Raw genomic sequence first — 14,645 nt, 5'->3', positions numbered from 1 at the left:
TTGCGGAGCTGGGGAGTAAACCAGCAGATGGAAGAAGTTTGTCCTGCGTAACTCTGCCTGCAGCCATCAGAGCTGGACTGGACCAAAGCTGGACCTTCCAAAGCCAAGCGATGCACATACTTGAGCCATCAGCACTGCTTCTCAAATCTAGGAGTGTGAGTGAACCCGGGGCACATAGGCACCCTGCTTGCGAGGTCCAATGCCCACCTCTGGGTTTGTTTTTTTTTTTTTTCCAATGAGGCGTCTTTGCCCATTTAAGTCTTATATATCACAGCTAAAATAAATAGTATATGTTAATATAAAATGAAAAGAAAATGTCCTTTGGGGTTGCTTTCCATTCTTGACAGTTTATTCTACACTTTACTAAAAATATACATTATATATATATATATATACATATACACACACACACACACGTATATAGACCGAACACACAGAACATACACTATCTTCTAGGCGTATACAGACCATACACCATCATAAACTTATTTTTTCATTTCACTTCCCACGACCTTTAAGTAGCTCCCCCCTCACTCAGTGTTTACCAAATGCCACGTACCAGTCTATTTGTCACTGCTTTATGAAATCACCCAGTCCACATGTCACCTCCAGGGCTTGATATTACTTCATTTCCCACCTTCCAAATCAGGATCTTAGCGGCTTAACTGGCCAATGGCTTGCCAAGGTCACAACTGAGGCCTCTGGGATTAGAAAGCAGGCAAGTCAGAGAAAGTAACAGCTCTCCTGTCCAGTGATGCTGCAGGATGGTCTGCACCCTCTGATCGGCTGGGACAGACACACACACCGCGCGCGCGCACACACACACACACACACACACACACACATCCCAGGGGACTGCTGCACGTTAGTGACAAAATACAATTAAAAGGTAAGTTTATTTCAGCACATTTTTTGCACTAAAACTTATACTTTTAGTTTTTCTTCTTTTAATGAATGTTGTAAAGCGTCTTCTCATAGGAAAACACCTTGGGCTGAAGTAAGAACTCACGTTGACCATTTAGTTAGGTTTCGAACACAGCTCACTTCCTGCACAGTCAATTAGTCACAGTGACAACAGTCTCCTAGCACCTCCCTGGCTCTGTTGAGCAAAGTCCTGTGTGCTCCAGATTCCTTGCCTGTCCTTTGCTGGCTACTTCCTATTCCACCTGCTGGATACTCTGTAACTTCACTGAATGACTGACTGGTGGTTCCACTTGCTTGCAACTGCAGGATCAATCCTACGCACCTTGGTTGGATTAAAGACCAAGTCAGGTCGCATTTTCTTTGTTTCTGTTCTTAGCCTGCTCTCAGAAACACATATTCATACTCAACCCTTATACACTACAAAGAAGCGTTTCTCTATACTCTGACCAACACAGGGTGTTCACAAACCCTTTCGTGCTTCTCGGGTGAAAAGAACCTCTTTGTTTTGATGTGAGGTCCTGCACCTTCCCGTATCTCTATGAACTGTGCCATGCTTTCCCCTACAAAGCACATGATGTTTTCTTCCTGCTTGTAAGAACGTCTGCCAATTTCCTGATGTGTAAGAGCACTGTGTACAATAATAAAACCTAGATTTCTGAGGACTTAGCCAGAAATCTGCCTGGAAAATCAAAGTTAAATTTTAACGGGCTGGTGGAGACTGTACTGGCTGCTTTGTAAGCCTGTGTTTGTGTACAGGTTTTATGCTTCCATGGCGGGTGTGCATATGGACCGAAGCTTACACAGGACAGGTGCGCGTGTACTTGTCAATCACATTAATAACCCAGTAGCACACTCGCTTCCCAGACTTGCTGCTCACACACGGGCAACAGCTTGAGGTCCTTGACCATTTTCCCCACAACGCTAAGACTTAAAGCTGGCAGTTTTTGAAGGGACAGGGGATGGGAGCTGGGTCAGAGAGCTTGTGCGAGTGCCTAGGGTGCTTGGCACTCACCTTTCCCCAGCCCTGGAGTGAGTACACGGAAAAAATGTGTCCCAGTTACGGCTCACATGGAGATCTGGCTTCTAACATCTGATGCTCTGTCCTCTTGTGCTGCCCTTTGCTGTCAGCTACCACTGCAGAGCCTCTTGAGGCGTGGCTTGCATCTACACCGGTGTGGCAGCCCCCACATCTCCCAGGAAGAACTCTCATGCCACTGTGCCGATCCCACCATTAAAAACAAACAAACAAAAAACCTTTCTGGAGACTGAGCTGGCCTAGGAGGACTGCCACCCCCTGTGCACGCAGGACGGAAGCCCACACGCTCTTTCCTAGAGGCCCAGCTGCCCGCAGCGCCCCAAGGCCCGGCTCGGGCGACCAGGCCACCTGCAGCGCCAGGGTCCGCCTTCTCGGGCTTTGCCAATCAACCCTCGGGCGAGGCGTGATCAGTCTGCGGGCCCGGACCAATTCGGGGCAGAGGCGGAGTTAACGGGCGGAGGGGGCCGGACTTCCAGGCTCCTCCCGCGGCCCGTGCTTTCCGGCCTCCCCGACGCCGCGAAGCTGCTGTGGCCTCGGGCTCTGCTGCTCCGCGCGCCATGGACCCGGCGCTGGCCGCCAGGATCGGCCAGGAGGTGGCCGACAAGATGTTCCAATACCGACGAGACGCGTCGGGCTGGAAAATTTGCCGGGAAGCCGTGAGTGAGGAGCTGGGCGGGAAGGGGTCGCTGCCTTTTTGCTGCCTGAGTGGGGGGCGGGTCCCCAGAAGCCCCCAGTCCCACCTGCACTTGTACCTGTTCTCAGCCCCTCATTCTCATCCCCATCCCCCGAGGGGCTGCCTTTCCTCGCGGGCTGTGTGTCCAGGAAGCGCTGGGCCCGCGGGGCTCGCGGCGACCTCCCACCCCGTCCACCGCGTCCTCCGGCACGGGGTCCCCTGACCGAGGACAGGACCCCCACTGCTGCCCCTCACTGGCCCGCTGCGTCTCAGGCCCAGGGGGAGGGCGTGGGAGAAGTCTGGTCTCCTCCCTGCCTGTGTGTTTTCATCCCAACTCCCCCGTGCCCGGTGGCTCCAGGAGTCCGCTCCCCCAGTCCATGTGTGCCTTGTGGGGGCAGCTGTGTCTTTCACGAGCCCCACGCCCGCCAGCTGTGGCTCGGGTAACCTTGGAGAACTGTGTGTGCTCGCGGAGGCCTCTGAGCCCCGGGACCCGCTTGTATAGAACAGGTGGAGGGTGCTGGCACAGGTGAGCCGGGAGCCCTTCAAAGCTCTAAATGTTTGCCGTTCTGTGCCTTTTGACAGAATGGAGTTTCAGTGTCCTGGAGGCCATCTGTGGAGTTTGCAGGGAACCTGTAAGTGCGTGCTTTGTGCAGAGCTCAGGGTTGCCGCCTACACCCTTGCTGCTTTCTGGAGGGCTTGCTTCCTTAAAAGACTTGCTTCTGGGACCGAGTTCAGCTGCCTGTTGGCATCCTGGCTGCTCTGCTTCTAACCGAGCACCATGCAGATGCACCTGGGAAGAAAGCCAAAGATGGCCCAAGTGCTTGGTTCCCTGCCAACTCTAGCTTGAGTCTGACCCAGCCCTAGGCCACTGGGGCATCTGGGGAGTGAAGCAGTGTTTGGAAGCTCTCTCTCTCTTTCTCTGCTTTTCAAATAAATAAACAAATCTTTCAAATAAGTAAATCAACCCTATGGTTGACTCATGATTCATCCACCGGAACACCATTCAACTCCTGTTTTTAGCAAAATCTTTTCCAGCATAAGCCATATTCCCGAGAATGCTTGCCGCCCCGTTTCTGCAGGCTGGCGGGACTACAAGTCAGCCGCTTCCGGAAGCTTGTCTGAAAGATCCATCGTGGGGCTGAACGATACAATGATTTGAGGTCACTTCCTTTGTGCCGCAGGTACCGGGGGGAAGGCGTGGTGTGCGGGACCCTGGAAGACGTGTGGGACTGTGTCAGGCCAGCTGAAGGGGGCCTGCGAGTGAAGTGGGACGAGAATGTGACCGGTTTTGAAGTGATCGAGAAAATTACTGATGTAAGTTTTTCCCAGTGTGGCCTCCGCACCCTTTGGCTAGGAGTGTGCCCTGCACACATGGACTTGGGAGTGGTGCCATGGACCAGGGCCAGGGCCAGCTGTGCCCCATGTGCCTCAGAGAGACCCAGAAACCCTAGGCAGAGCCCGGGAGAAGCTGGGTAATGGTGGCTGATCGAAAGTTCAGAGGATGCCAAGGTGGGGCCAAGACTTGGCTCGTTAACTCAAGTCTAACATCCTTTGATTGGGCTATGATAACAAATTGCAAGAACGCTGGGTATGGCGCCAAGGTTCCCTGCCAGCTGCGGGGCTGTGCCAGGTAGCACCTTCTGCATGGACATTCTCTGCTGGTGAAGCGTGTCGTGCCGGCTAGCCCTGTCCAGCAGAAACTTCCTGGCAGCTTGGAAGTCTGCTGCAGATGCCCATCCCGTGAGGCGGCTACGATTTTGAGTTGCCAGTTGTCTTTGCTGTCATCCAAGCTCGTGTCAATTCAAGTGTCCCCCTGGCATAGACGAACAGGGAAACCGCTCTGGGATTGTTTGTATCTTAAAGACCCTCCCTCATTTTCATTCTAGATTTTCAGGGGGAAGAAATAGATGTCACGGTCAAAGCTAAAGCCACGAGTCTGGGAAGGAGAGGGAGGGCTGTTGACTGCTGCATTTGAATGCAGTCTTGGTTTTGACATCTGTGGCCTGGATCACTGTGGGTGTTTGCCCAGATGGTATGTTGAAACTCCAAACAGTGGGGCCAGCTGTTCTAGTCTCCACTAAGAATTTACATTTCACCTTTGGTTTTTATTGCCAACGGCACTGTGTCAGTGTTTCCTAAAAGATGGGGCACAGATGCTAGGGCACCAAAAATGGCTTTAGGTACTTGACACTCAGAGCCAGGAATGATTCAGTTCTCTAGTAACTTTAGGGTTACAGTTGGGCACCTTTGACACCTGCTTAACACGTGTGAGTCCTCCGTCTCACCCAAAAGTAGATTCAGATAATCTCTTGCATGTATATTTTGCAACCACCTTCTTTTTGTGGCAAGTTACACATCCCCCTCGACCCCCACCCCTGTTTCTGAAAGTGCACAGGTCTACTTTCAGTGTATCTTACGTTTCAAAAACTTGAGCACAATTAGAGAAAACAGAAAGGAATAATAAATCACCGGACGAGGGATACCAGAGATAGCCAAAATCATAAAAATGATATGCAAATGACTCCACACAAATGGCTGGAGTTGAGAATATAAGGATTTGTGCCCTTTAAGGCATAACACAAATGTAGCAGCAAGAGCCACTCTGTGCACGCCTATAATTTTCTTGAAGGTAAAAGTGGCTGCCTCTTTTAGCCACTTACCTCTTCTTATAGAGACTTAGTGGGATGCCAAAGCTGCCATAAAAACAGTTGCATGGGATGTGCTATTATTTGGGGAGTCTTCTTGCCGGGGGTGGGATGTGCTGAGGGACCAGGTTCTCGTCTGCAGGATGAGAGGTAGGTAAGGTTAGCCAAGTAATCAGTGCTTTTAGCAAAATGAAAGTACACACTCAAGGCTCAGAGCAAGCGTGCACTAGAGTGAGCTGCAATCCACAAGACCTGAGATCATCTCTGTGGTCTGGTGGCCTAGGGAATGGTGCTCTGGGCACAGTTGTCCAGGAAGGAGCAAAAACATCCAGGACTTTGGACTTCCAAATACAGGCCCATTTTCTGGTCTGTATTTGGAAGTCTGAAAAGTGTCATGACAACAGGTGCATGCTGGGAGTGGGATTGTCAGCCATGGCAATTCCATTCTAAGGATGTCGTGATGGGTTGGAGGCCAGCACAGATCATGGCTGAGAGCCCCGTGGAGTGTGTTTACCCAGCTTGGGTCCCAGCTGTAGGAATTCTGCCTGTGCTCACCTGTTACCTCCAGCTCGCTCTCTCTGGTCCCTGAGCATCTCCTTCTCCTGGCCTGAATACTCCGCCTGCAACGCTGAGAGTGGACTCAGGTTCCCACAAGTGGCAATCACAGAGCCTACCGAGGATGATGCCACATCTCCAGGTCCTAGCTGCCATGGGTGCCTTCACCCACCCCACATCAGGGAACCACCTCCCGGTGAGATCCAAGAAACACACCCGCAGGGGCTGTCCCTTCCAGTGATTTATCTGCAGCAGATAAAAAGGACTGGGACAGTAATTTCCAAAGCCATGACTCCCCAAGCTGGGGAAATTGGGTGTGTTTTGTTTTCATTGGAAGTGAAATGTGTGGAGGAGCAGAGGCTCTTGTCATCACTGGTAAGGGTGCAGGTACAGGTCAGTACAGACTCCTGTGCAGGTAGCAAGCCCTCCACTGCTCCGGGGACGGAGTTCTTGGTGTTCCCATGAGCATGCGGTGATCCTTGCACACTTCCTGACCTGTGTGTCCAGGAGCTGCTCCTGCCAGTGCTGCCACACGGGGCCACCTGGGGATTGCATTTCTCCTGAAATTCACCCCAAAACCTGGAAACTGGCTTTGGAGAACTCTGGGAGCTTTCAGGGTCTTGAAGCAAGAATGGGTACAGTACAGACTTCTGAGATGCTAGGGGCATTGACCAGTGTGAGTGCCACCTCCCTGAGCCTCCCAAGAGCCTCTTTGTAAGCTCTGGGACACATGTACACACACACATGCACAAATACACCCCCCACCCACCCACACACACACACACCAACAGACCAATTCCTGTTCTGGGTGCCACCAGTATTCCCTTAGGATGTATATTTCTCCTTACGGCCCATGCTCCCCATGTTGCCATAGCCACAAACTCCGGGATGTCCCCTTCTGCTTTCAGGCACCTCCCCTCCTGCCTGCTGGATCAGCTGGCGGAGGAGTTGGTGCCATCGGGAGCTTTCCCCTCATTTCCCCCATCCCCTGGTGAGGCGGTTGTCGCAGGTAGCACCTGCCCTGGGCTCTGGGTTCGTTGCCGCTCTCTTGCCACTGCCTGTCGTGTGTCCCAGACCCTGGGCTGTGGGGTGGGGAGCAGATGCCTGGTCGACAGTGCAACAGGCACCCCTGTGATTGGCAGACTCTGTACGTGAGCAGGACCTCCACCCCCTCGGCTGCCATGAAGCTCATCTCCCCCAGGGACTTTGTGGACGTGGTACTGATCAAAACATACGAGGATGGGACCATCAGTTCCAACGGTGAGTGATGGCTAGCGGGGAGCTGGACTCTAGCCTTCCCAAAATGCTGGGTTCTCTGTAATCCTCAGCTCCTCAGGCTGGACCTTGGGTACCTTGCTCAGAGCCCTGTTGGGTTGGAGAGGGGGGATTCTATACCAGGAGGGGGCATTGAGGTAGGAGACCCAGCAGACCAGCTATGTTTTATAGATATATAAAAGTTGCAGATTGCATCAGCATCTTTGCTGCGGAGGCTCATGGTTGGTGTCCTCCATGTGCAGACGACCATGGAACAGCACCAGGCATCCATACATCCACCTGCTAAGCCCGGCCCTCAGTCCACTCCTTTCTGCCCAATCCCTGCTCCTCTGAGTCTCCCTCCTGGAGCAGATGACGGCACGTCCACACTTGTGTGGGGACACTTTCGTGCCTCCTGTCCTTGCGTTGTGAATTCTGGAAGGTTTTGTTTTGGTTTGGTTTGTTTTTTTGTTGTTGTTGTTGTTGTTTTTGTAATATTCCAGAAGGCTTGGGGAAGCTGGGAGTGGGCGTGTGTGTGGATATCAGCAGTGGTGACTTCCTGAGTGTCTGCTCACAGCCCCTCTGCCCTGTCTCCAGCCACCCACGTGGACCACCCTGCATGTCCCCCGAAGGCAGGCTTCGTGCGAGGATTCAACCATCCATGTGGCTGCTTCTGCGAACCAGTGCCAGGGTAAGGGGGACCTCCTGGCTGGAGCTGCATGGCTCAAACCTAAGGCACTCCACTTTGAACATCTGGCAAATGGGGCACTTGGCCCAATGAGTGTCTGAGTAAGAATGCCCTGAGCTGCTCTAGGGTGTTAGGAAAGGCCACCATCACACACACAGCAAACACAGATTGCTTGGAAGTACTGGGCAGCTGGGAAGGTACTGGGAGGGTGGCAGAGGGGTGACTGTCCTAGCTGCTTCTCATGCAAGAATCTCCCTCCTCCTGAGCTCTGTAGGGCAGGTGAGGCACATGCCGTCGTCCCATTTAGCAGATGGGGACACTGAGGTGAGGTGGCCAGGGTCAAGGTTAGGCAGTGAGCACTGCAAGACCAGAACTCCAAGTCTTCTCTCCATGGGTCACCCAGGACCAGCCTCCAGGCTGGGACAGCTGTGAGGATGGAGGTCCAGGCAGTGATTGCCTCTGCTACCCAAGGGCCGGCCTAGGCCGAAGGCAGATTTGAGACCACACCGAGCCCACCTCAGGACTAAGCTCCTGTAAATTCATGACGCATGCGTGTCCCCATGTCATAGCCAGGTGTCCAAGGTATATATATATATACACACATACATATGACATGAACACTTGTGTTCACTTATATGTGTACACATATGTTCGTTGTATGCATGCATGTACACACACATGAACACACACAGCTTTAGCATTCCCAGTACAGGGGTGCCTCAGACCCGCTGGCTTGTGCCAAGGGCACTGACCTCCAACTTCTTTCTGTGAACTTTCCACAGTGTCAGGGCTGGTGAATGGATGTTGCAGTGACTGTCCTCTGAGCCCTTTGTCCACAGGGGCTCTACTCTCTTAGGCAGGGGACTGGGCACACGAACTCATGAACATCATACAGGTAGCGGTGGAGTGTGTTTGGTTTTACACATGGGACTGATGGGGCCAGGAAGGTCCCTGGGACAGGCTATTTGCAAATGAAAGGTTTCTTTGGGAGCATGGTCCTGGTTGTTCAAGATTGGACGTCTCCATTGGTTGAGCATCTGAGGTGAGGGCCTCAGCGGGCATTGATGACACAGGTGCAGAGGCATGCTGACCTGGCAGCTGGGAAACAGGGCTGGGCCTGACTTGGTTTTGTGGCTAACCGTTTCACAAGTGCTGCCCTGCTAGGGAATGCCCACAGAGAAGCAGGACTTCCCACCAATCAGCATAATTGGATGAAGTTTCCATCCTTAGTTCCAAAGAGTTGTTTAGAGTTTAAAGTCCGGTTTGAGTACAGAGGCCAAATCATGTTCAAACAGTTGAGAAACTTACCCAAGACCACACTGCCAGGAAGAGAGAAAGAGAGAGAGAGATTGAGACAGCACCACGGCTGAAACCCAGCCATTGGACTCCAGAATCCTTGCTGTTGGTCTCCCAGCACACATGATGGGTTTGCCCTCTTGAAGATGAGTCTCTAAAGAGAGCAGAAGGAGGCAGATAAGCCAGGGCCAGTGACTCTGTCAGATGTGGATGCCTGTGATTGTCAGGTGTCGGGTGCTTGGGAACAAAGCAGACAGGCAGAAGGCGGTGCAGGGAAGGGTGGACATGGGTCATCTGCGGTCTGCAGAGCCCCCTTCAGTGAGCCGTTGGACCAATCATGGACACAGGGGACCCTGGGCTTGTGAATGCCAGGGAAAACTCCTGGCAGAGGGGTGAGCAGGTGCAGAGCCTCAGGGTTGGGAACAGCACAGAGCAAGAGGGAGAAGTTAAAGATGGGGCAAGGAGGCAGCAAGGGCCACATCCCAAGCGGACACTTTTCTATGAATAAGTAGGAAAACTTTGGAGGGTTCTGGACAGGCCATGCTGTAGTTTTGGTATTCACAGCTGTGTTGCTTCTGGAGGGGAAGGGGCGACGAGAGGGCAAGCAAACTAATGGGGGCTCACGGGATAGGAGGCCAGAGATGATGAGGACAGCTCCAGGGGGGCTGCAGTGGGAGCAGGCAGAGGTGTACACAGGTGGAGGAGCATGTGTCTGGGCCTGTGAAGCATCCTGATGGCTTTTATAGTGGACCTACTGTGTGCCCCAAAGCACACACCAGCTCATTCAGTCCTGAGACCACATGGGTGCTGTCATCCCAGCGTTTACCACTAGGGGACAGGTGACTGCAGCCCCCCCCCCGCCTCTCCCCCCACCTCCAAGCCCCCATCCTGTTATACCACATGGCACCTTCCTGCAGGAGCCACCTCTTTCCATGGCCTCACCTTAACCGTGTAATGCTGCACATCCATTCCCACCCACCCACCAAGCCCAGGGCTCACCCAGAGGGGAACAGGATCACTGACCTGCCCATGTTTCCAAACCAAAAGAGGATGCTGCTGAGAAGTGACAGGAGCACAAGTTAGCCCAGAGGAGGCTGCTGAGCAAGGGATGGAGGAAGACCCTGCACCCCAGCACCCGGCCTCCTTGGAAAAACGAGGCAGTGCAAGCAGAGGAGAAAAGCCACAGACCAGAGCAACACTCACTATCCTGTGTCACTCCTCGGCCTATCCCTAGTCCTCCCCAGGTCTCTGTCTGTGAAAGGGGGATGCGTTTCCAAGGAGACTCTGGTCCCAAGCCCTTGGTCTTCTGGGTCCAGCGGGCAGGTGTAGTGTCACCTGGGGAGACCCTGAGGCTGTTGACAGCTCCATTCCCAAAGTGCCACGGGATCCCCCCGATGCTGGGTCTCTGTTACCCTGGCCATTGAGATGCGTCTGACAGGAAGGCTCTGCCAAGTCCCCACTGGTTCCTCCTCTCTGTCCCTCATTGAGTCTGATCTGGCGGAGGCTGCTGGCAACAGTGCACCCGAGCTCTGGGTCACCATGTGCAGGCTGTTGACGGGATGCTGACACCTCAACTTCCAGGCCAGGCTGTGTGCCAGGTACCATGCCCCCTCTCTCTTTCCTCGGGAGCTCCTGCCATCCCTTGGCACACATCCCTTCCCAGGAGCACAAGCCGTTTATCAGTCCCTGAGTCTCAGGCCACCATTCCCAGAGTTGTTGGTCCAAGGTTTCCTGGTGTCCTTCAACCTCTGCAGACTTGGAAGAGCTTCTGTTTGCTCAGGCCAGCTCCATCACTAGAACTGGGACAACTGGAAAATTCTTCAAGAGCATATATTCCTGTGCCATAAATTGCCTGTTTTATGAACACAGTAACTTGCTATGAGCAAACATGGTGAAAAGGCTGCCATTGTACATGTTTGCAAATCCCTGCCAGGTCAGGCTGCACTGATGCTTGGGTCTGATTTGAACGACAGAGTTAAGAGAGAGAGAGAGAGCCTTCATTTCCAGTTTATTCCCCAAATGGCTGTAACAGCCAGGGCCGCAGGCCAAACCTAAGAGCCTGGAATCCACATTCAGGTCTCCCATGTGGAGTCAGGCGCCTAAATACTGGACCAGCTTCTAACTTCTGCTGCTTGCCCAGGCTTGTTAGCAGGGAGCTGGACGGGAAGTAGAGCAGTTGGGACTTGAACCGGCACTCTGATCTGGAATGCTGATGTCACAGGTATGCCACACAGGAGCACATTCTTGATCACGTTTGCTGCGTATGTCAGGTGGCAGGGAACCACTTTGTTGCCCGAAGGAGGGACTGCTCGCTGCTTAGAGGGGCTGGGGACTGCAGCCATTGAACACAGCAGGTTCAGAGGAGCCCCTGGGCAGTGACGTCAGGCAGGGGCAGGTGTGGTCATGGCTGCGTCTGTTTCCCCTGGAGCTTGTGGGGCCACGCTGTGCCACAGCCAGCTGCATGATGTGCTTCTGTTGTCATCTTCCCAGGGAGCCTCTGAAGACCAACGTGGTCACGTTCTTCCAGACCGAGCTCAGCGGCCTGCTCCCCCAGAATGTGGTGGACTCTTTCTTTCCCCGCAGCATGGCCGGCTTTTACGCCAACCTCCAGAAGGCCGTGAAGAAATTCCATGCCTGACGCTATCCGTCGCTTAATGGCCAAGAACTCCCACCATTCCTCAAGGCATTCTGGGTGCTGGGTTCCAGGGAGCCTTGAGGCACCCAGGGCCCGAGTCTGTATTTTGGAATCTGCTGATGGATAGTAAGACCAGCAGCTGGGACCAGCAGCCTACCTACCCTCCCTTGCTCTTCCTTCCTCCAGGCAGGTGGAGAAGGAGATATCTGTGGGCAGCAAACACATCTCTCCTCCAGCAGGAGGCCCCAAGGCTTCTGTGAGGGACTGCGCCCTGGGGCCTCCCATGGGATGCATTGGGGTCCTAGGCTTTACAGACTGGTCACCGTCCAGACCACGTCACCGTTTGTCTCAGTCTTCGACACTAAGAAGGAGAGGCCTGTTGCGTTTGTTGCACCTGATGTTATTGACCTGTGCTCCCGACGCCCAGGGATATATTTTTTTAACATTATGCCCTCAAATATGTTTTTAATACCATGAAAGACTCTCTTTCCCAGCTTTGAGAAAAACACCAGCTTGGGGAAAACAATGAGATGAGCGTTAAGGGGAAACACTCGCCCCTTTTCCTCGCATACTTTCCACCAGAGTGTTCCATCCGCTTTTGTGAGTTCACTTGCACTGAACCGGCAGTTTGCTGAGTCAGGCCCAGCCGGCCACCTCAGCGACCTCTTCTTACAGGATTTGAAGTTGAGCAGCACTGCATGCACATGGAGCTCTGGGAGAAAATCTGCTTCCTGGAAGGCATCCCCTGTTCCTCATCCTCTGTTCAGATACCCCCTGGCTGCAAGTCCCGCTCACCCCTCACGGCTGCCCAGCTCCACTCTGATGTGTTCTGGGGACCAGAGGCTGCACGGCTTTGTCAGCTGGAAGAGGTGTCTACAGGAAGTCAGCATGGAGCCACACACGGCTGGGGACCTTGGCCCATGGACTGGGAGCAGTTCAGGAACCCTGCCACACCCTTCCTGGGAAGTGGCCTCCGGTGTCTGACTGCAGGCCCCTCCTGTGCAGCCCGTTTCCCTGGAGTCCACGCCTGAGGTCCTACAGATGCAACACCTCTCCCTTGTGTGGTACTGACCACCCCCAGTGGGGGGGTGAGCAAGCATCCAAAGACGAAAACTTAGACTAGGGGCAAGAGAGGCTCCAGAACACAATCCCACATTCGGCTTCCCCCAGGGATCACCTCCTCACAGGACTGTTGGATTTACTTAGAGCTCATTCAGCCACTCAGTGAGCACTTAACTGGGTGCTGACTCTGCTGAGCACTGTACTGTATCCGCTCCTTGTGAGTGGATTGCCCAGGTCCCGCCAGGGCTGGGTGCACCTGCCAGGTGAAGATTTCATGCCTACCCCTTTGAGACCCAGACACAGGTTCTCCCTTGTGCAGCCCCATCTAGCCAGGTAGATAAGGAACACGTTCCAGCAACAGCCCTGCAGACCCTGACACCCGCCCCCACATGCATCTGGTGGCGGTGTGTTAGAGTAGTTACCAGGGCGTGTGTCTGCTCTGGCTGTGCAGCTCAGACATTGTGCTCTGGGCCAGTCGCCCTTAACATCTTCTTAGACTTAAACAGAAGATATAGAAGCCATGGGTACTGGTCCCAGCACTGCCTGGTTCATGGGGTTCAGCACAGGTGCCGCCAAGCCCGAGAAAGCGAAGCCAGGGGCCGCTAGGAGGGCCTTGTACCTTATCCTGTTCTCCCTTGGCACCCATATCTGTCCCCCGTCAGCACCTTCTCCCTGGACTGGCCCAGATGTCATCATTTGGCTGGTTTAGGTAAAAAACAAACAAACAAAAAAAAAAAACTTCAGAATGGGAAGAATGCAGGCTGCAAACTTCTACACCTGTTCTTTCTCAGGATGAAGCCAGCAGTGAGCAGATGTTCCCTGTCCCAAGATCACTAAGTGAGTCCCTATCTCCCTGCCTGAGGACAGGATCTTTGTTGCCCGCCAGCCCTGCCAGGAACCATCAGATGCCATTAACAGAGGCCCGGGAATAAAGACTTGAGCTCTTCTGCCTGCGTCTTTGATGCCTGTTTACTCCCCAGGAGCAGGGCCTTGAGAGGCTGTGGCCAGGTCAGAGTCACACAGCATTGGTCCCGAGTGTGGTCATCAAGCACACACACAGGACCAAACTGGTGCCCTGTGGATCCGCTTTCCATGCAGCGCACTCCACTCACTTCCACCAAGTCCCAGTAGAAAACTAGCTGGCTGCTTCTTTCCTGCTGGACAGCTGTATGTTGAATCAGTGCCCTGGTCCACCAGCCAGTGCTATGGAAACCACCTTGAATCCTGATAATGGTACCCATTGCAGCACCATGCCTGATCTGTGCCTGCCTCCCTTCTTCTTCCTGGTCTCAGTCCACCTGTCGGCACCTTGACCTACCCCTGTACTCCCCTCCTGCTGGTCCTACCACTTGCTACTACCCTTGCCTAGGAACACATCTCCACTCCAGCCCAACAGTTTTGCAAATATTCTGAGGGAGGCACAGCATTTTCCAAAACGTCACCCCCTTTACCCACAGTGTCCCTTCCCTTAAGCCCAGGCAGGTACATTCACACCAGCTGTGACTGTTGAGTCCAGAGGAAGTGGCTTCCAAAGCAAGAGCACTAAAGAAAAAGGTGTGGCTTCTACCTGCCTGGTTCCTCACGCCCCCGCCCCGGTATGTTCCTGACCCTAGAGCCACTCAGACACCATGACGGAGGGAGCCACAGCCCCAGGGAGAGGCCACGTGTAAGTGCAAGGTGGCCACAACTCCAGCTGTTTGCAGCCAGCAGCCAAGGTCAGGGTGGTGCAAGCTCAGAGTCCTGGGAGTTGTTCCAGCTGGGGGCCAAGTGGATGCGATGTCCTCCAAGCACTGCTCCTGGTGCAGATTCATAAGAAAAATCAATGTGAGGCCATTTGCGCATAGGCGGGGTTTAGAGTCCCTGAGAGACTTTGAAAA

At 53.6% G+C, this 14,645-nt stretch overlaps 1 protein-coding gene across 1 annotated transcript; it reads left to right on the top strand.

Moving 5' to 3' along the window:
• The first annotated feature begins 2,461 nt into the window (after window positions 1-2,461).
• Window positions 2,462-13,715, top strand: STARD5 (StAR related lipid transfer domain containing 5). Its single transcript, XM_040969991.1, has 6 exons — window positions 2,462-2,616; window positions 3,216-3,265; window positions 3,815-3,947; window positions 6,976-7,093; window positions 7,685-7,778; window positions 11,562-13,715. The coding sequence occupies exons 1-6, from the start codon at window positions 2,518-2,520 to the stop codon at window positions 11,707-11,709; spliced, it is 642 nt and encodes a 213-aa protein (XP_040825925.1). The 5' UTR covers window positions 2,462-2,517; the 3' UTR covers window positions 11,710-13,715.
• Window positions 13,716-14,645: the final 930 nt, after the last annotated feature.

This window comes from Ochotona curzoniae, unplaced genomic scaffold (genome assembly GCF_017591425.1).
Source record: "Ochotona curzoniae isolate NIBS_2020 unplaced genomic scaffold, NIBS_Ocur_1.0 scaffold_4701, whole genome shotgun sequence".
Taxonomy (NCBI): Eukaryota; Metazoa; Chordata; class Mammalia; order Lagomorpha; family Ochotonidae; genus Ochotona; species Ochotona curzoniae.
Note: the sequence above shows the minus strand (reverse complement) of the source record. Positions and strands in the feature narration are given on the sequence as shown.

What these genes read in the sequence shown, in the direction of transcription:
- STARD5 (XM_040969991.1), top strand. Translation starts at nt 2,518, where the DNA reads ATGGACCCGGCGCTGGCCGCCAGGATCGGCCAGGAGGTGGCCGACAAG. An exon ending in GTGGAGTTTGCAGGGAACCT is followed by an intron (nt 3,266 to 3,814) that starts GTAAGTGCGTGC and finishes TTTGTGCCGCAG; the next exon opens with GTACCGGGGGGAAGGCGTGG. An exon ending in TGGGACCATCAGTTCCAACG is followed by an intron (nt 7,094 to 7,684) that starts GTGAGTGATGGC and finishes CCCTGTCTCCAG; the next exon opens with CCACCCACGTGGACCACCCT.